Source organism: Dreissena polymorpha, chromosome 2, assembly GCF_020536995.1.
Source record: "Dreissena polymorpha isolate Duluth1 chromosome 2, UMN_Dpol_1.0, whole genome shotgun sequence".
NCBI lineage: Eukaryota > Metazoa > Mollusca > Bivalvia > Myida > Dreissenidae > Dreissena > Dreissena polymorpha.
Genome location: NC_068356.1, coordinates 137,131,953 through 137,154,942, shown reverse-complemented (window position 1 = coordinate 137,154,942; position 22,990 = coordinate 137,131,953). Strand labels below are relative to the sequence as shown.

The 22,990-nt window shown below is 35.6% G+C and overlaps 1 protein-coding gene across 1 annotated transcript in view; it reads left to right on the top strand.

The window, feature by feature from the left end:
• Nucleotides 1-22,990, top strand: part of LOC127869128 (uncharacterized) — a 291,724-nt gene that overhangs the window by 12,240 nt on the left and 256,494 nt on the right. Inside the window, exons 2-5 of the mRNA XM_052411458.1 lie at nt 11,734-11,796; nt 12,801-12,846; nt 13,467-13,610; nt 20,534-21,439. Coding sequence (XP_052267418.1) covers nt 20,598-21,439 — 842 coding nt within the window. The 5' untranslated portion in view covers nt 11,734-11,796; nt 12,801-12,846; nt 13,467-13,610; nt 20,534-20,597. The remainder of the gene's footprint in view (nt 1-11,733; nt 11,797-12,800; nt 12,847-13,466; nt 13,611-20,533; nt 21,440-22,990) is intronic.

The window sequence follows — 22,990 nt, the reverse complement described above, 5'->3', positions numbered from 1 at the left end:
AGTAAGTATCAATGCTATTGCATTCAAACTTGGTACACTTACTTACTATCATGAGGGGACTGGGCAGGCAAAGTTAGATAACTCTGGCATGCATTTTGACAGAATTATGTGCCCTTTTTATACTTAGAAAATTGACAATTTTGGTTAAGTTTTGTGTTTAGGTCTATTTTATTTCTTAAGCATCAAAGCTATTGCTTTCATACTTGCAACACTTACTAACTATCATAAGGGGACTGTGCAGGCAAAGTAATGTAACTCTGACTGGCATTTTGACAGAATTATGTGCCCTTTTTATACTTAGAAAATTGAAAATTTGATAAAGTTTTGTGTTTAGGTCCACTTTATTCCTACAGTATCAAAGCTATTGCTTTCATACTTGCAAGATTTATGAACTATCATAAGGGGACGGTGCAGGCAAAGTTATGTAACTCTGACTGGCATTTGGACGGAATTATGGGCCCTTTATACTTAGAAAATTGAAAATTTGGTTAAGATTTATGTTTTGGTCCACTTTACCCCTAAAGTATCATAGATATTGCTTTCATACTTGGAACACTCACAAACTATCATAAGGGTACAGTAAAAGGACAAGTTGCATAACTCTGGTTGTCATTGTTACGGAATTATGGCCCTTTTTGACTTAGTAACTTTTAATATATGGTTAAATTTTGTGTTTCGATCCACTCGAAGTATCAAGGCTATTGCTTTCAAACTTCAAATACTTACATGCTATCATGAGGGTACTGTACCTGGCAACTTGAATTTTACTTTGACCTTTGAATGACCTTGACTCTCAAGGTCAAATTATTAAATTTTGCTAAAATTGCCATAACTTCTTTATTTATGATTAGATTTGATTGATACTTTGATGAAACTACTCTTACCTGACATACCACAATAGACTTCACCCAAACCATCCCCCATGCCCTCCCCCCCCCTCCCCCCCCCCTCCCCCCTCCCCCCCCCCTAATTTTTTTTTTGATTTTTTTTTTTTTTTTTAAGATCATCTCACAAATGACCACCACACCCTCACACTATACCCCCACCCCACCCCCCCACCCCCACCCCCCCCCCCCCCCCCAATTTTTTTTTTTTTTTTTTTTTTTTTTTTTTTTTTAAGATCATCTCACAAATTATCACCACACCCTCACACTATACCCCCCCCCCATTTTTTTTTTAAACGGTTATGTTTGAAATACCGTCCAACCATCGCACCCAACCCCCCCCCCCCCCCCCCCCCCCGCGATTTTTTTTTTTTTTTTTTTCTCGCTTTTTTGGAAGATAATGTAATAAATGTCCACAGCCCCACACTATACACCCCTCTTCACTCCACTCCTCCCTCCTTTGTGATTGAAAATGAGAGTCCCTTCACCTTTAAAAAGAAAATAGATGAGCGGTCTGCACCCGCAAGGCGGTGCTCTTGTTTAACATGTCTTCACCACTTGATATTGTAAATTGTGTTGTTTCGGTCAGGATAGCTTACAAAATGTCAGAATTTCCGTGCATTGAATGCACGTTAGAGTGCAATGAGGATACTATTCAGTGTAGTAACTGCAAAAATTGGCTTCATCGCCAGTGTACTAATTTAAATACTGAAGAATATAAATCTTGGTCAGACAGAAATTGAATTATTTGTGTAAATGTTGTGCATTCAGATGCAGAAGGGTCGCTGACAAGGTAAGTGCATTAGAACGATAAGTTGTAAATTCCTATTATTGTTTTCAAAAAACAAAAAATAAAATAAGACAATGTGTTAGATCCAAGATTTATTACATGTTATAATAAAAAAATAATAATACATATATCACCAATATATCATAAACAAAATTGTAATGGAATTTAGCGTTTGACACTACATATGAGTCTTTGTAGTCGACACTGATACTTGCGCATGCCGTTGTTTCCCGGGGTACGGCTCTCCAAATGAACCAGATCTTTGGCATAGTCGGCAGGGAATTTCATTATTCAAAATTATAAAATCAGGAAATTTTAGAAAATTGTTCTTAAATGTTTTGGCTAGGCACTTGTTTATTTTGATTCTCTGTCTGTCGAAGACTATTTTCTGCAAGCCCGGACATTTTGAGAAATTTCCACGCGTCAGTATTTCTGTGATGTACACGTGCTCACATCCATTTCGTGATATGTCATTAACGATTTCGGTGATTCTTCTCACAATCTCTTTGGGTTGTGATGTAGGGGTAATGTCATTACCGCCGACAGCTACGATGACAATGTCCCCTTTTTCCTTTAACATCTTGCCGTACAGATCTGTGTTCATTCTGTCTGTTCTCAAACCGCATTGGCCGTACCATTTTACACTATAAGGCACGTGTAGTCCTTTTCTCTCGTCGCAAAAGAAACACAGACGTTTGATGTAACTATCGCCGAACAATACTACTTTAGCAATTGTAGAAAATTTTTCTGCCAGTTAGATTGTGCTGTTCTTATTTATATTAGTTGTTACTGTTGAGTTAAAGATGTCAGCACAATTCAAGCTGACATAATATTATCAGTTTTGTAAGATTTAATTCACACCTTTCACTCAACGTGCTGGCACAATAGTATCTGTTTTTATTTATGTGTAATTGCATTCGCACCTCTCGCTTAACTCAACGTTCAAAGGCACGGGCACATTCACACTTTATTAGCGCCGTCTTTAAACCCTTTTAATCTCTAAAGAACAGATTAATTTGAACTTAATTAACAAAATTATTTTAACTAATGCAAGTTAGAATTAATATGTGACTAAAATGGATCTTATTTAATTGTGGTTCTTTCTTTGAACTTATGTTGTCCGCCGACTTTTAGAATAGCTAGTGCCAGTAATAAATGTATTGCTTTAGATTCACATGTTGTTGTTTTTTAAGATAATTATGAAAGATGCAAATGTGTCTTACTTATATTGTTTTCTGGTCTTTAATCTATCTTATATATATATGTGACTACGTGCTAATTTTTTGGAGAAAAGAAAGATTCAAATGTGTCTTATTGATATTTTATTGATATTTTATCCATGTATCATGTGTATTCAGTGTCATGCGAAAATAGATCTTATTTCTTAATTTCCACATTCACACCTGATTAGCGCCGACTCAGTAAATTAATTAATTTAATAAAAAAAGTGCAACGGTGAGGTGGATCAATTGTTAGTGCACACCACTTCAGCAATAAATGAAAGTTATTTTGGCTGTAAATCCGATATTTCCAGTACAGTAGCCATGTTCCTGTGTATTGAGATGATAAGATAAGATCACCACAGCAGGTTGCTAATACACAGTGTAGACTGAAATGAAAACAGTTATTTTGGCTGTAAATCCAATTCTAGTACAGTAGCCATGTTCCTGTGTATTGAACTGATAAGATCACCACAGCAGGTTGCTAATACACAGTGTAGACTTCCCCTGTTTTATTAAAGTAATTGTTATTTACCTGCTTGGAATAAATGGTGTATTTATTCGGGTCTGATGGCGATACAATTTCATGAAACAATGGATATATTGGTGAGATGGAACATGATTTATAAATCAAGCTGACAGATTAGTATCAGCTTTTAATTATGTGTAATTTAATCTCCCCCGTAACTCAACGTTCAATGGCACGCGCACTTAACTAAATTATAAAATATCATGTGCATCATTATTTTTCTTTTTTATAAATTATGTACAAATATTATATGTTATACATGTTGTTTCGTGTTGTTTTTTTTACTCAACCAGAAAGAAGTAATATAACATTGTTATATATAAGTCTCGTTAATTTTGCAAAATTCTACATTAAATAAAGAAATATCTTTTTTTTTTAAGTGTACGTGCTTGATTTATTTATATAAAATAACAGTTTTTTTCTAATACACTCGGAATTTGACATTCAATTTGATGCATTCCACATTTTTTTTAAAGCGGCCAATTCTGCGCTCGGCTGCTGATGGTGTATTTTAATACATATAATTCTGATAAGAAACAGTAGCACACAACAGGAATTTGGTTGATAAAAAGAACTGATGTATTTATTGAAAGTGAATAACAACACCAACTAAAAATGTTTTGAAAATATAAATTTGCCCAGAATAGTGTATAAAAAATTATTCATCTAGCGGCCAAGTGCATTAATCCCGATCGCTGTTGGGTATTTTACTGTTTAGTAACACCTTTATACCATCATTTTTAAACTGATAGCGGAAATAAAGAAATATCTTTTTATTTTTTTTTGTTAAGTATACGTGCTTGAATTAATGTTACATCTTTCATTGGATATACATTGCGGCAGAGTTCTAGTTCGCAGCGTAATCAAGCTCCGTGTAATCGGTATCCTACTTAAAATAAGTTTTTAATTATGTGTAATTTAACTTGCTTAACTCAACGTTCAATGGCACGCGCACTTCACAAAATTTTAAAACATCATTATTGTTAAGTGTACATGCTTGATATATTCATAAAATATCAGTTTTTTAAAAAACAATCAGACTTTAACCTTTAATTTGATGCAAATGAAAAGAAGAACTGATGTATTTATTTAACGTGAATATTTCTAGGTGTTGATAAAACTTACAATTTATGTGACATGCATATCACGGTTACCTGTTACAAGCAACTTAGTGTCACCCGACAACAGACGGACGTTCATCCAATATTCATAGGTCCAATCTATATTCATGATAATAGTGACTTTGAGTCGTACTGCCACTTCTTTAATACCCTGAAAATGAAATTATGCGGCTCATCTCTTAACTACCTCATGTATATATGAGTCGTGTTCTGGGAAGAAAAAGGCGCTTAATGCATGTTCGTAAAATGTCATCCCAGATTAGCCTACGCAGTCCGCACAGGCTAATCAGGGACGACACTTTCCGCTTTTATGGTATTTTTAGTTTCAAGGAAGTCACTCCTTACTGAAAATCACATTTGGGCGAAAAGTGTCGTCCCTGATTAGCAGTGCGGACTGCACAGGCTAATCAGTGACGACACTTTAAGCACATGCATTAAGCCCATTTTCTCAGAACGCGCCTCATATATATAGTCATTATTGACTAAATAAATATGTACATCTTTTCAATCCATTATAAACGGCACTTATAGCTTAGTTTCGTTTATATATAGATAAATTGAGTGCTTTTCGGTGATTCTGTGCTGTCGCGGGAGTGCTTTTCGGTGGCCACCAAAAATAGTAATGAGCGTTACAGTACAGGCAACGTGTACTTTGACAAACGCCACTCGTCGCGGTGTTCATTTTACGGTGTTCGCTTACCAAACGACCCCCGCGATGGGTGTTCAGATCAAATATTCGCGGGGGCCGTTTTCAATAAGGTGGACACCGCGAATCACCGCGGACCCATTATATCTACCGCGGTGTTCATCGTGTTCGCTCAAAATAAAATAATTAAATATAAACGTAAATTATTGATCCCTTTCATTTAAAGCGGGTATATACGTTGTTGTCAAATATTTATGAATTTATATAAAATGTGTAATAAACTTATTATATATATATATTTAAATATAAATTAAAATAAAAGTAAAGAAGAACGTGTCGAAAAATGCGAAATAAGCCAGATATTTAATTCTGAAATTTAAAACGGCTGTACAGCCGAATTCGCTAGCATGTAAACCAAACATGTACGATGTGAATCTAAACTTAGTTTAACGGTTTATTTGAATTCCTGCAACGATATCTATTCATACGACACACGAACACTAACTCCGATCCTAATGCAAAGACGAATGCTTTGGTTATTGTAGGAAAATATGTACGTCACAATCGACTCGGGGCGCTAATTTTCTTTGCTGCATTTTATGAAATTCGGCTTTAATGTGTAATTTTTCTTGCCTATTTTGTGTTATTGTAACATATTTTATCAATGTATTACAATTACAATTAAACACATATAAAAATCGTATATACCCGCTTTAAAGCGATAATGAATACAAGTAAATATAGTCTATTTTTATGTACATGATGGTCGAAGGATATTTTAAGTATTTAACGTAATATTATGCGCATCTAACAATATATGCAATGTGTATAGGTGTCTATCGCAACCGTCGGTTATTTTTTGGTGTTGTCACTTTACATAAACTTATATCTATGAATGCAGCATCAACATTCTAAAACGATATCCCGGAAAAATAAAAAAATCATTTGAATATCAATTGTACTTTCGTTATGATTCGGGGTACGATGTGAACCTAAATTTCATTTTAGTGCAGATTCATTCATACGTCACAAAGACACAAATTTGTTTTACGGATCATTTCGGCTTAGAGGACTGAACTGTCATGAAAAATATCGAATATTATATTTTTTTATTAACCACTGGAAGCAAGACGAGTTGTAGATAATTGGTCAGTTACCATATTTTAACTAAATATTTTGACCAGTTTCCCTTTTTCAGCTCAATTCAACAGTCGAAAATGCGCATAATATCAATCTAAAACATATTGGCGACAACAAAATGCGGTGTGTTCTATCCAGAAGCCCTGGCGGAAAATGTATGGCGTGACAGTGTTGTGCCTAAGGTTAATGAACTTCTTCGCCGCCAGGGTAGAGAGGAGAAACGAATGAGGAGAGATGCGGGCACATCTGCCGACATCAACGGGTACATGGAGGACCTGCACGGCATGCTTCCCGAGATAAACACCTCATGCGACACTTCGCTTCTGTCGCTTCTGAACAACAGCATGTGAATACTTCTACTGAATGTAAATTATGTAAATACTGTATATATTTTTCTGTCGCTTCTGAACAACAACATGTGAATACTTTTACTGAATGTAAATTATGTAAATACTGTATATATTTGATATTCACTGTGCATTTCGAATAAATACCGACTTTATAATGTTGTTGTTATTACGTACATACATGTATATACAGGATTCTATCTATTAAATAATGCAATGTTATATGCTAAGGGGAAGACGCAGGAAAAACAAAAACAAACAATTAATTCAACATGAACGAATATCACGAGTTGTTATCAAATATTCATAACCTGATATGTAAATTTATAACCGGTAACAAATCTTTATAAATAATAACTAACTTGAAAACGAAGGATGACATGGGCTACGTTAGAAAGTAAATATTGATTAGATCAATATAAAATATCTTACATCAGATATTGTTCACAACTCGCCATGCAAAGCATTGAGAACAAGCGGAAATGTCAGCAGATAAAGTCGGGAAGAAGCACAAAAAGTTACAAACGAACAAAACAACTCTAACGAAAATACCGCATGAAAGAGAATGATCCGGAATATCATTCTCTATATACATGCTATATTTACTAATTTTGAACTTCTTTCAAAGATCTTAAAGAACTTTATTTCAACAAACGAGTCCAGTGCTGAAATGGAAGAAACCTGAAAGACACAAAATATAATCTGTTAAAATACATGTATATGAATGGAAAAACCCAACAGTTTACGATTGCAGTCGTTGCAATCTAAATTTCGTAGCATACTGATGCAGTACGTTATTTCAGACAGTACAGGCGGACGCAAATAAATTATTTAATACTCACTTTCTTTATAACTCTATATGTGTTGTTAAAAAACGACGATTGAATTGCTTAACACCATACCAGTTAATAGACTTGATGATCTAAGCGCTTTAATTACGTTTCCGACTTTACGAGCTGTCCGAATTTAAAGTGATGGGCATTTTGTTACTGTTGAATTGAGCTGAAAAGAAACGGGTGAAAACAATAAGTTATAATGAATGTGGTATCTGAAATTATCTACAACTCATCTTGTTACCGGTTGTTTATAAAAAATATATATTATTTTCGATATGTTACATGACTCACCCATCCCTCTAAGCTGAAATGATCCGTAAAACCAAATTGTGTCATTGTGTCGTATGAAAGAATCTGCATGAAAACTACATTTAGACTCGCATCGTACATCGATTCATTTCTGTCGTAAGTTGTCAAAACGAAAGTACGTTGATATTCAAATGGATTATTTTTCTTTTCGGGATATTGTTTAATTATGTTGATGCTGCATTAACAAATGCAAGTGTATATCGAGCGAAAACACAAAAAATAAACAACGGTTACGATACACACCTACATTGTATATTGTATATACTGTTAGTTGCCCATAATATCACTTTAAGTACGCATACATTTGCACATACATGTAGTTTATTATGTTCATTTGTACATTGTACATGTACATGTAAATTTAAAACTCTTGAATGACCATCGCAGACAGGTATTACATGTATCAATGGCCGCGCGGCATTGCGGTGATCACGGGTGTTCCAGTTAATGATGACGTGCAATCGCGGCGATTTCGGGTGTTCGCCGAACACTGCGGTCAGTAGCGTGTCCGCCCCCCGCGAAATGTCACCCATCGGGAAAATTGAACACCGCGGACACGCGTTTTTGTCAAAGAACACGTTGCCTGTACTGTACATTTAAACTTTTTATTTAATGAAGTCATTATTGACTACATAAATATGTACATCTTTTCATTTCATTAGAATCGGCCCTTATAGTCAACTTGCATGTATATATAGAGAACTTGAGTGCTTTTCGGTGATTCTCTGCTGTCGCGGGAGTGCTTTTCGGTCGGTATATTACCGATATTTATCCAATTTTGGGCATTAATACCTCATAATAAACCCAAGGTTGTATAAATATGCATGAAATATAACCATTTATAACTAATTTAAACCGTTTACACACAATAGAAACGCAAATATTCATATATATATATATATATAGCGAGAAATTGAGTGCTTTTCGGTCTTCACATAAAGTGCTTTTCGGTCGGTAATTGCCGATATTTACCATTTTGGGCACAATGTAGTATAAACATACAATCATATAACCATTTATTACTAATTAAACTCGTTAACACACACTTAAAACGATATATTGCATATATATATAGAGAAATTGAGTGCTTTTCGGTGCTTTTCGGTTATTGTATGGACCCCGGAAAGACGACTAACTTGCTACCTTAAAACAAATTACAACATGTTTATGTCACTGCTCGAACACCATACCTGTTCGTCAAACATGTGGAGCATAAAACATCCGGTTTAAAGGAAGTCGACATAACAATATTTTAATTAACGATCTAGGCATAATATTTATGGGATCGAAAAATTAATTATACAAATGTTGGGCACACATTACTCCTATAAATATGAGGTTGATTTACATCGACCTCATATCGTTTAAAGTTATTTTGCAATAGCATCGTTCCGACATGTTTTAACAGCATCAAATTCATATAACAGCACAGAATAATCATGCAATAAATTATTAAACATAAAATATAAACATTATTAGCTCATCTATTTTTTGAAAAAAAATTATGAGCTATTGTCATCACCTTGGCGTCGGCGTCGGCGTTGGCGTTGGCGTCGGCGTCGGCGTCCGGTTAAGTTTTGCGTTTAGGTCCACTTTTCTCAGAAAGTATCAATGCTATTGCATTCAAACTTGGTACACTTACTATCTATCATGAGGGGACTGGACAGGCAAAGTTAGATAACTCTGGCGTGCATTTTGACAGAATTATGTGCCCTTTTTATACTTAAAAAATTGAAAATTTTGGTTAAGTTTTGCGTTTAGGTCCACTTTTCTCAGAAAGTATCAATGCTATTGCATTCAAACTTGGTACACTTACTTACTATCATGAGGGGACTGGGCAGGCAAAGTTAGATAACTCTGGCATGCATTTTGACAGAATTATGTGCCCTTTTTATACTTAGAAAATTGACAATTTTGGTTAAGTATTGTGTTTAGGTCCATTTTATTCCTTAAGCATCAAAGCTATTGCTTTCATACTTGCAACACTTACTAACTATCATGAGGGGACTGTGCAGGCAAAGTAATGTAACTCTGACTGGCATTTTGACAGAATTATGTGCCCTTTTTATACTTAGAAAATTGAAAATTTGATTAAGTTTTGTGTTTAGGTCCACTTTATTCCTACAGTATCAAAGCTATTGCTTTCATACTTGCAAGATTTATGAACTATCATAAGGGGACGGTGCAGGCAAAGTTATGTAACTCTGACTGGCATTTGGACGGAATTATGGGCCCTTTATACTTAGAAAATTGAAAATTTGCTTAAGATTTATGTTTTGGTCCACTTTACCCCTTAGGTATCATAGATATTGCTTTCATACTTGGAACACTCACAAACTATCATAAGGGTACAGTAAAAGGACAAGTTGCATAACTCTGGTTGTCATTGTTACGGAATTATGGCCCTTTTTTTACTTAGTAACTTTTAATATATTGTTAAATTTTGTGTTTCGATCCACTCGAAGTATCAAGGCTATTGCTTTCAAACTTCAAATACTTACATGCTATCATGAGGTTACTGTACCTGGCAACTTGAATTTTACTTTGACCTTTGAATGACCTTGACTCTCAAGGTCAAATTATTAAATTTTGCTAAAATTGCCATAACTTCTTTATTTATGATTAGATTTGATTGATACTTTGATGAAACTACTCTTACCTGACATACCACAATAGACTTCACCCAAACCATCCCCCGTGCCCTCCCCCCCTCCCCCCTCCCCCCCTAATTTTTTTTTTTTTTTTTTTTTTTTAAGATCATCTCACAAATGACCACCGCACCCTCACACTATACCCCCACCCCACCCCCCCCACCCCCCCCCCCCAATTTTTTTTTTTGATTTTTTTTTTTTAAACGGTTATGTTTGAAATACCGTCCAACCATCGCACCCAAACCCCCCCCCCCCCCCGATTTTTTTTTTTTTTTTTTTTTCGCTTTTTTGGAAGATAATGTAATAAATGTCCACAACCTCACACTATACACCCCTCTTCACTCCACTCCTCCTTTGTGATTGAAAATGAGAGTCCCTTCACCTTTAAAAAGAAAATAGATGAGCGGTCTGCACCCGCAAGGCGGTGCTCTTGTTTTACTAATTGCATTAGAAGAATGTTTATACAAACTTACAAGTAATGATAGTTCAGACCTTAAAACACTACCACTGTTCTAATTCCAGGGATTTCAATAGACGCAGAATCCTGCGTTTCGACGCGAGCAATTTGAAAATGACTCGTTTTTAACCCGACCATTTTTTCTGCCGTGCCTCATTTTGACGCACCAAAAATTTAACCCGTGCGTCAGTCAGTTTACATCTGACCATATTTCAATGATATAAATCCCGTTATGCTCCTAATTGACATTCATGCCCCATAATTGGAAACTTGGTCAATACATAAAGTGGATACGGTGATTATGATTCATGTGAAAAGTGACAACTGATTTGGGAAAAACTAATTTAACTCTTTATGATAATTCAAAATCATTATAATATTATATTTATATACTTTGTAAGTTGTTTATGAAAAAAAAAATGAGATATATGTATCATAAGACAGTTCTTTCTGAAAAAAAAATAAATTTTTTTTTTGTTTTTTTTAAACTTCTGGAGGAGATTTTTTCTACAAAATAGGGGGAAAATATATACCTTTTTTTTTTAGGGGAATGGGGCCGAATATCGGCCCCGAAATTGCCATAAAAAACACTGGCATTATATTAAACAACGGGTAGCTAAACAACAAATAAATTTAAAAACACAAAAAACATTGTCATTGACATCCAGCGCCTATGGTTTGAAAATTTTTAATGTTCAAATCACGTGATTTCGCGATTGGCAGCAAATTAATAAATTCACGTTAAGAAAGCAACTTATACACTCAGTTGAAACTGTTATCTGTTTGCATGCTCGAATTTACAGCACCGGCAGGTTAAAAGAGGAGAGACTGAAGTGAAAGAGACAGGGACTCGATTCCATAAATTGGTAAGAATTGTAGACATTGTATCAATGTGTTGAATGATATATTTTTATGCCCCCCTTCGAAGAAGAGGGGATATATTGCTTTGCACATGTCGGTCGGTCCGTCCACCAGGAGGTTTCCGGATGATAACTCAAGAACGCTTGGGCCTAGGATCATGAAACTTGATAGGTAGATTGATCATGACTTACAGATGACCCCTATAGATTTTCAGGTCACTAAGTCAAAGGTCAAGGTCACAGTGACAAAAAACATATTCACACAATGGCTGTCACTACAACGGAGAGCCCATATGGGGGGCATGCATGTTTTACAAACAGCCCTTGTTCTGATAGCGTTTGCTGTTGTGCGACATGGTGGAATAAGTACGGTTTGCGGTAGATGTCGTAAAGCGAAAGTCGTGATAGTTAACTACATACTGTTTGCGGTAAAGGAGTAAAGGCTAAAAGAAAGTAAACACGCGGATGTGGCAGTTCAGGAAAATTATAGTAAATAAATAAAATTCGTAACGAAAGACGTATTTAAATGAGGTAGTGATTAAAATTTAATAACACTTCCGAGAGGGGAATTTTTCCAATATTTGGGGGAAAAATATATACTCTAGAGATGGGGGAATGGGGCCGAATAACGCCGAATATTTCATAAAAAAAACCCACTGCCTAGGGTCATGAAACTTCATAGATACATTGATCATGACTCTTAAATGACCCCTATTGATTTTCAGGTCACTAGGTCAAAGGTCAAGGTGACAGTGCCAAAGAACGTATTCACACTATGGCTGCCACTACAACTGACAGCCCGTATAGGGGGAAATGCATGTTTTACAAACAGCCCTTGTTTTTAAGATTTTTTGATGCTGCGTTTTGTGTAATAATTCTTGCACATGTATTGTTGTCATTGTTGTACCTAAATCTTATATGCGTAGTTGAGTCATATAAACAAATGTTAAGGCCACTTGAACAGAACTGTTGTTTTATTGTTTAGTATTTTATTGTTTTATATATTTCAGATCCTGATTTGTACTGAAGGATTAGCTGCTATTTGAATTCTCGTCTGTATGTACATTTTATTTCATTATGGACTGAAAAGCATTCCTACATTATTAAATGTAGTGAACTGTGAACTATCTTATTTATGATGTCTTGTTTATTGGGATACAACACAGCCGTAGCCATCCGGGTTACAGTATTATAGACTATTTTAACAGTATTATACTTTAACTACATGTACTTTAACATGTAAAACTTCATACACTAGAGTATCAAAATTGGCGACAGGTTCATTGTCTAATGTTGTGAAACGTTGGCCTTTGGTTGAAAAGTTTTATTGTGCATCTTGTGTTTGAATTTATCCGTGTTTCAGTGTTAATTTTAACTTCTAAGGTTTATAAACTTCTGGAACTAGCTTTATTGTTTTCATATTTCACAAGAAATATACTTGAACGATATGAACAAAAAGGTTTTAACATTATAAACAGTAACAAAATGGCAACAGGTTCATTGTCTTCAGTTCCAAAACGTTTGCGTATGGTTGAAGACTTTTCTTGCACATGTTGTTTAGAGCAGAATCTTACGGAATCTGCAGACATTTATTGTGAACAATGTTTAAGGTTTTATTGTAAAAAATGTGTTATCCTGCATAGTCAGTTGTTTACAAAACATATGACATATGGAAGGGAGGATATTAAGAAATGGCCAGTTTCTAAGGCGGTGGAAGATTTTCTCAGGAAGTGTGAGGTGCATGCGGATGAATCACTGACACAGTTTTGCCATGACCACGGTCAGCTGTGCTGCTCTGCATGTGTTGGAACAATTCACAGGTATCTCACACATTTATATTCCTTTAGTTATTAATAATTATGCCCCCCTTCGAAGAAGAGGGGGTATATTGCTTTGCTCATGTCGGTCGGTCGGTCCATCCACCAGGTGGTTTCCGGATGATAACTCAAGAACGCATACGCCTAGGATCATGAAACTTCATAGGTAGATTGATCATGACTCGCAGATGACCCCTATTGATTTTGAGGTCACTAGGTCAAAGGTCAAGGTCACGGTGACCCGAAATAGTAAATTGGTTTCCGGATGATAACTTAAGAACGCATACGCCTAGGATCATAAAACTTCATGGGTAGATTGATCATGACTTGCAGATGACCCCTATTGATTTTGAGGTCACTAGGTCAAAGGTCAAGGTCACGGTGACCCGAAATAGTAAAATGGTTTCCGGATGATAACTCAAGAATGCATATGCCTAGGATCATGAAACTTCATGGGTAGATTGATCATGCTTGCAGATGACCCCTATTGATTTTGAGGTCACTAGGTCAAGGTCACGGTGACCCGAAATAGTAAAATGGTTTCCGGATGAGAACTCAAGAATGCATACGCCTAGGATCATGAAACTTCATGGGTAGATTGATCATGACTCGCAGATGACCCCAGATGACGCACTGTTTATTTGACGCTAGAATTTGTTAATGTAGCATTAGCATTAAAATTCGGAAGTGTGTTGCGGATTACAAATTTAAGAAAGCTCATTTCAGAATCAAACGAAACATTAACATTGTGCGTAATTTATTCAACGATAATTTGTTAAAGCGCTCTTAGTGCCATATCGCTTACATAAATCTATGTTTCTATGCTACACAAATGTACATGTAGATGTATATCTTTTCACTCAATCTGCCGCCTATGTATGCGGCGGATTTACTCTGTGAAAGTAGGCTAGGTTAAAACAGACTGCGTCAATGCGCAGATCGATGCCAAGTGCCTCAGCAATACGCCCGTGAACACTCGACACGCCCGCCGCAAACTAAATTGTGGGCCGTGGCGTAGCCGCAGATTATGTTTGTTCCGCGTTGGCTGTAATGTAGATCAAGCATCTAAAACAAATGAAACCACTTCTGTCATATTAACATAGTATAATTTAAAAACTGTAAACTGTAAGCGGATGCTTAACACTACACTTCTACAGACAAATATTGTATGAAATAAATATTATTTATTACCAAAATAGTTTTTTTTAGAGTTGGTCAATGTTAATTTGGAGTAGACAGATAATACTAATAGTATTACTATACACAAATTGGTTTCATACATTAAAACAATTGTTTCACAAAGTACATAGCATAAAGGGATATGCTATATGGTTATCAACACATGTTAATTGTTTAAGGATAATATTTTTTCGGGTCAGGTAAAAAAAGCCTTCAAAGTGCTAACTGTAAAAGTTGTATGGCCATAATTGGTATATAAGTTGCGATTGAAATTTTGCTGATGACAAGTGTTATTGTGTATTATGTTTGAATGCTTTTACAAACATATTACACTACGCGTCCCGCGATTTTTGCCTAAATCACCAATACTCGGTGGTCATTATTTATTTTGGGTTAAAAATTATCGCGATCTCGCGCGTTTCATCACGCTAGGTCGAGCATGATCACCGTGTATGCATAAATATCTCCGCGGTGATTCACCGCGATTCACCCCGTTCGCGGTCAACGCAGTGAAGAACGATTTTTCTACGTTACATGTACATGTCTAATCTTCACAAAGATTATAGCAATATGGGATTATTAGCATTGTTGGCAGATATAAGAGAGTAGCCTTTTAAAAATTTCAACATGTATTTCACACCCATGTCCCCGACAGGTTATTTTTTACTTTTTAAATGCTGCTTATAAAACAAAACAGTGTTCATACCTAGCTGTATGATACCGCAACTGGAGGAGTGATAATTGCGTTATTGGTTATGCAATTAACAGTTTGAAGCCATGGAGAACTCATAACTGATTGTAATGTAATCGTCGTATTTTCTTTGAGTCTCTCGATTCCCCGATACATACGTTTCAACTGTCTCAATCACATTCATGCAACTTCTTCCGTCTTTATCCATTGCTCGATAATCCCGCATATGCCCGATTTCCATTTTAAAAGCGAATTCTGGTTAATATTGATGATAAGAGTCCTAAAGAATGTCATACACGCTGTATTGTAACCGTTGCGCTGTTTCAGTTCCTTCATTATTGAAACAATTATTGTATTGTATACTGACTACACACATAAGTGTCATGTTCAGTTCATGATCTTCTTTAACAACCAATAAACAACTTAATTTATATTTAGATTAAATGCAACATGTACACATCATTTTCTGGGAATCAAGAAAGTGAGTTTATTTTGTGAAAATAAACCAATATCTGTTTATTGAATTTGTCAAACTTTTATATATATATATATATATATATATATATATATATATAATTAGCAATTCTAATGAAAATAAATATCGTTATTTTAAATGTTTTAAGCAATTTAAATTTTAAAAAAGAAAAGTCTTTCTCTGAGAGCATATATGGGTAACAGCTATACAATCATTGTTTTGACAGACAATGCGTGCTTATCTTAAGTTTGTTTCTGGTAATACACCGGATATTGGATGTTTGGGGCTTGATTGGATAATAAAACAAAGATGCAGTCGGCGGTTTTCAGTAGAACTTTTGTACAAACCAACCAGGGCTCAACATTAACCTAAAAACCAACTTGCCCTGCTGGGCAAGAACTTAAAAAATCTACTTGCCCTGAACGTAAAGCCACTTGCCCAAACAGGAAATATCACATTAACTTTAAACCTCATATTTTTTAATAAAGATCAAAATGATACACCACAAAACCTTTTTTATTTTTGAACATTTAACAAAATGATTAGAGCAATTAAAGTGTAATTAAAGTCTAAATTAAATGCTCTTTGTTCTTTTTTGCACTTGCCCAGGCGGACAACTAGATTATAAAATAACTTGCCCGGACCCAACTTTTACTTGCCAGGGGCAATAGGACAACCATTAATGTTGAGCCCTGCCAACTTAATCAACAGTGCACTTGCTTATCTAACATTTAAGGATCATTCAACACGGGTCCAAGCAACTTGCATGGACCATAATACACAGTCCTATGGTTACATTTAGTAGCACACGTGGTCAGAAACTAACAAGTTCGAGTAATAAAGCAAAGAGATTATGATCTGAAAAATTGCATGGGGTCCGAAATGAAACAGAATGCCACCAAATCAAACAATTCACCGCCTAATTTTAAGTGTAACAAACTATGTTTGAAACATTTAAAATAACGATAATCCCGAATGATCACAGCTTCCATTTTCAAAAGTATAGGCTGTTCAACATTGCTCAAGAAATTGTAAAGACAAACGATTAGTAATGTTTCATTAAATGAATTTTACACGCTTCTATTTTATTAAATAGATCTAGCAGCCCAATGGCGATTGGAGAAGCGTACATCACCTGAAGCAATGTGTAAATTTAAATTTAGATGCACATGTAAGTCATTTTCTGAAAATCAGGACGAAGTGAAAGTATTAATTTTACAAATAAACCAACATTTGATTTTATTCAAATGGTCAACATTATTTATATATATGTGTCGTCTGTGTATTTGAGCAATTCTCAAGCAAATAGATATCGTTTATTTCGACGTTTAAAGCAAGTCTCGTTTCCGATATTAAACTATACAAATTTCCTCGGTATGGTTACTGACCTACACAATCATTGACAGATGACATCCGATTGTAATTGTATGAAGTATGCTGAGAAGCTGACGAAATGTTAAAACAATCCCGTAGAAGTAAAAATATCAGGTTATTATCTGTACCTGTTTCTTTCGAAGTGAAAACTCGTTGTGGCTGCGGAGAAACTTCGAGAACAAAAGAATCTGTAGCCGCGAACTTTGTTGGTTTTGCGTGAGCCATACTGTACAATTGTTATTTCAACAAATAAAGATATTGTTTGTAAATCAGGATTTGACATTCAGCAAGTACGGTGTTTACTTACTTATATATTGGAATACATTTTCGCGATCTAATGTGATCGTCAATAGTGATGACATTAGTTAATAAGTTGAAATTTAAATCTAGTTGTCACCGCGAATCAAGGCGATTTGCGGTGTTTTCGCAATGATTCTACAGCTGATCTTTATCGCCAGATGGTCGCAGTGAAATCACCGTGAATCAACCACAGAGTGGATTCACCGCAATTTGCGGCGAATCACTGCGATTTGCCATGTCGGCCCTAAAGCGGTGGTCGGTGATTTAGGCAAAAATCGCGGGGCGCGTAGTGTACGCTTATATCTTGCTTATTTTGTGAAAACTTTCAAAATATTTTTGTAATTCTAGGACCTAGGGCTACCACATTTCGTATGTAGTGAGATACAGTAGTCCTCTACAAAGTTTGCTCAAATTATGCCCCTGGGGTTAAATTTGACCTAGCCCAGGGGGTCACAAAAGTGTACATTTGCTTAAATAGGGCCTATATTTAAGTATTTGCACACGCCAAGAAAATTTTCAGCCTTTTTCAGCAGTAGAGCGATACAGGGCCATCATGGCCCTCTTGTACTTGTTTGTTAACTTGCAGAAAATGCACTTCTTGAAAAAAAAAGAATTAATTTGCCTTTCTTTTTGGAAATTTTCAGACAGCAATTTGGAATTTCGTAGTTTTTCTTCAATTGGGAAAGTTTACCTTTTATAGGTACTTTATAAAGAAGAAGAAAAATCGCTGGGTTGCATTTGATAAGACGCTTATCACAGGCTAGAATGAAAATACTCGGACTATATTTAGAAATAGAGGATCCTTTTGTAAGAAGCAGGGTCATTTTGCTTTGCATCTGTTCTTTAGTCCGTTGGTCCGTAGACCAATTGTGTTCTACAATATATCTAAGGAATGCTTTGACCTACAGCCAGGCAACATGTTTTATGTTTACATAGAGAAAAATTAAGAGGTCAATCCATTTTAAAGTCAATTGGTCAAAGGTCACAGAAGATTATAACATGAAATTATAAAGATTTAGTAGTCAGTTTTAGTTCCTGTTATACCCATAATAATATTATAAGCAGATTTTCAATTATGATAAAAGTTATATTACAGTACTGCCATTATTAAATGCATTTAATCATTGAATTTTAACCCATTTAAGACAACTTCATTAATGTCAAAAAATTATGAAGAAACATATGGAGTTGCACGAGTTTACCTGACAATTAAAATGTCACGGTGACTCAACTTAGAAAAATGGTATTCGGATGATAACTCAAGAATGCTTACTTCATAGGTACATTGATCATCACTGGCAGATGACCCCTATTGATTTTCAAGTAACTAGATCAAAGGTCAAGGTCACAGTGACTCGAAACAGTAAAATGGTTTCCTGATGATTACTCAAGAATAATTAGAAACATTTTGAACAAACATATGGAGTTGCACACGCTAACTAGACCATTCAAACATTTAACAATGGCGTCTTTACTTTTCCACAAATAGATCACATGACAACAACAAAAGCAAAATAATCACAAGAGGTTAAATAACAACAAATATTGGGAGATAGTAGACCAGGTTGCATGTCATATGTCGCTCATCACAGGCTAGACTGTACATACTGAGTTTGGGAATAGACATTTAATATACGTCATGCTTGTTTTTTGTGGGATGGTAGAGCATTAATGATCTTTTCTTGCATGTGTTATTATGGATAGTGTGGTCAAGGTGTACAATGATACTAAAACTGAAAACATTATAAACTACTAGAAATGTATTCTTAGTACATGGATACCTCTACAATCCAATTTGTCCCACAACTACACAAATGTCTTTAAATTATGAACAAACATATGGAGTTGCACACGTTAACCTGACAATTACTATGTTACTGTAGAAGTATCCCTCTCTTTGAGTAACGCTTCTCACAATTGAAAAAATATTATCGTTTGGTTAAAGGGATTGTCACATAACTCTTCTTATTTAAAAAAAAAACTTAAAAAAAATATCAAGGTGCATACTTTTACATGGTGGGTCAGGGCCCTCAATCTATCAAATCTGCCGCCGAATTTCGGTGGCAGTCCCACCTGAAAAGTATACTTTTTTCCCCTTTTGGGGGGAAAAATTCCCCCTAAAAAAAAAAAATTTTTTTTTTTTTTTTATAGAAAGATGTGTCTCATGATTATTATATCTCAATTCTGTTTCAATTTAATCTTTTCAAACATACTAAATTATGAAAAATGCAATGGATATAGTGCAAACATGTACAAATGAAATAATGAGAGAGTAAGTAAAAAAATCCCCCAAAAAGGGAAACGCCGCGAAAATTCCCCCTCCTAAGGGCTGCGGACCCCTTCCCCCAAAGTAGTGTGAGGGCCCTGTGGGTTATACTTGAAGAATAGTTCATCCCTCTATCAGCTGTACTCTTTGAGTTACTCACAACACAATTTTAAATGTGATTTCTTTGCTAAACAGGGGCCATAACTCTGGGTATGTTGAAAAAAGACATCAAACTATGCATGTGGGTAAAATTACACAATGATAAATATTTATGTAAAGTGTTAGTCCTCTTCTAGCAATACTGTTTATTTTACACTCTACACATATTCTAAAATGTCATTTATGTATAAATATGAGACATTACTACAATTATGATGAAAACAACAGAAACAACATATAGAGGTGAGCATTAGCTCACATGCCTGGTTACTTTACTTGTAAAGTTGCAGGGATACATTTTGAGTTATATATGACAGAAAAGTCACACAGATGGATGGAAAAGTGCAAATCTATATACCCCCATATTCAGCCCAAGAAGCGTTAATTTATTGTCCATGTATGTTTTTATTTGACACTTTATACTTGTTTGAAGCATTACATAATATCACTGACTATTCCTTGCTGGTACATGTTTATTTCAGCCAGTGCAGTAAAGTGACCCAGATTTCGGAGCTGACCAACTCGCAGCCCACTGGCCTGGAGGGGATGTCAGTGGAGCTGGAAACTGTCCTGGGGGAAATTAAAACCCTGCAGATCAGTCAGAAGGCCAGCATTCAGTCATTGCAGAAAACATACAAGGAACATAGTGCAGTTATGATAGAGCAAATGCGTGGCAATTTAAATACTTATATAGATGAATGTGATAATAGTTCTGCGGGTACATCAGGCGGAAATGAGCAATATTTAAAAGAAGAGATGTGTAGGAGTGTTCTCTCTATCGTGAATGAATTTGATAATATTACTGCGAAGGAACTTAACGAGATGAAAGATGAAGTTATAAGCATTAAAGGGTCAGTTACAAGTTCTATTCATAAATGCACCACTCTTCACAATGACTTGTCACAATTCCATGAACTTGTTCAGAAAATTGGAGATAATAAGGAGCTCTGTCTTATAGCCAGCATAAAATGTAAGCATATAATACAGCAGGCATTGACTCTGCTAGGAAAGTCAGGCAAGGCGTTTAACGTCCAGCGGAAGTCTGTGCACAATGTGAGAATACCAAGTGATTCATATGAATGTAGTATTGCAGGCATATGTGTTCTGACTGATGGGCAGGTGCTGGTCGCAGACTCGAAGAATAAGAGGATCAAGCTGCTGAACCAGCAGTACCAGGTGGTGAATCACTGGGATGTGACTGCTGGGCCATGGGACATATGTTTGATCACATCCAGTGAGGTTGCAGTGGCTGTGAATGACCATGATAGCAAGATACATGAGGTCCAGTTTATCACTGTCAACCAGGGAAAGCTTGTCTCTGGCAGGAAGTTTCAGTTACAACATGAATGTACATGTATTACCCATCACCAAGGAGACCTTTTTGTCACCTCTGGTCAAGAACTGTACAAATACTCACTGAATGGCAAACAGCTCTGCAGACTCTACCAAGATAGATCAGCTCGTTTGACAGGTAAGAATCATGGTGAATCCATCCTGATAACATGTGTATTATGTACAGGGATTTGTCTAGCCATTGTGGGAAAAGGAGTCTAGTCAAATTGTGTTATTTTAAATTCATACAATGACAAATTTGGGAATTTTTATTGACTAAATGAACCGAGTTGGGATTTATTTTTTTAATCAACAAATATTGACCCATTAGGCCTTTATCTTGTTATTTTGAAAAAAATAATATAAATTATAGTTACATTGTGAGATGATAATAAAATAAAATTCAGATGTAATAGCAAAAAACCTGCTGATGTATTATAAAAAAATTGTTCTTTAATTCATATGTGCCCTTGAATACTACAGTACATAGTAGCCAAAAGAAGATTCAGAAATATTGATTATAAACATGAGTAATGAAATATTTTGACTGTCACTACATGGCATGTCTATAAATAGAAACTGTGTTCCTGGGAGAGAGACACTTTCTGACCTAGTCTTAATTTTGTGGTTGTTTAATGATTGTACATGAACACTATGTTTACCTGTTGATAAACTGTGCAATTGTTTCAGTATGTGTAATTGTTTCCATCTGTGTACTTGTTTTGCTTCAATTCATATCTTACTCAACAGTCGCATTTCAACATGTCAAATGTTAACTAAATAGCTCTGCTACTGAAGTTTATTGTCACGCTTAACTATTAAATTATTGAAATGTATGCATATATTTTAGATGTGTGAAGGCCTCTTTATAGCAACATATGCGTAATACAATATCACTGCAGTATGTTTAATAAGATTATTTAACATTAACAGTAATTCAATATCTTGATGTTACTCTGTTTTGCAGTATCCAGGTGTGCTGTGAGTCCCACAGGAGACAGGCTGTACATCACCAGCTTGGACCAGAACAAGCTTCTCACCCTGGCCAGGGATGGCACACTCCTGGCTACATTCACAGACCCAGCACTACTATGGCCAGAGGGTCTACATGTGACCCCTGCAGGCCAGGTGCTGGTCTGTGGATACCTGAACAACACTGTACTACAGGTGGGCTGGGAGGGAGAGAGTAAGCTGGCTACGCTGGCTACTAAGGAGGATGGAGTGTGGTACCCAGCGTCAGTCTGCTACAGCAGCACAACATCCTCCATCATTGTGGGACAGGAACGGAGTGACAACATCCTGGTGTTCAGAGTGGAATAGTGTGTACATGTATGTATTAGTTGTTGTAATTAGTGATTAGTATTTTAATTACAATGTGTTGTTTAGCATACGAACATAGTAGTGTGTCATGTTACAATACAACATTAAGTGTGTAGTTAAAGATACAAATAATTTATGTGAACATATTGTTATCTGATTATACAATGTGAGGGGTTTTGTTAGAACATTAGATCTAATGCATATTATGTTATGTTGTCATAACGTTTGTGTCATTATGGTCCTAACATTTAGTTCTTGTAAACTGCGCATGAAAAAACAAAGCATTT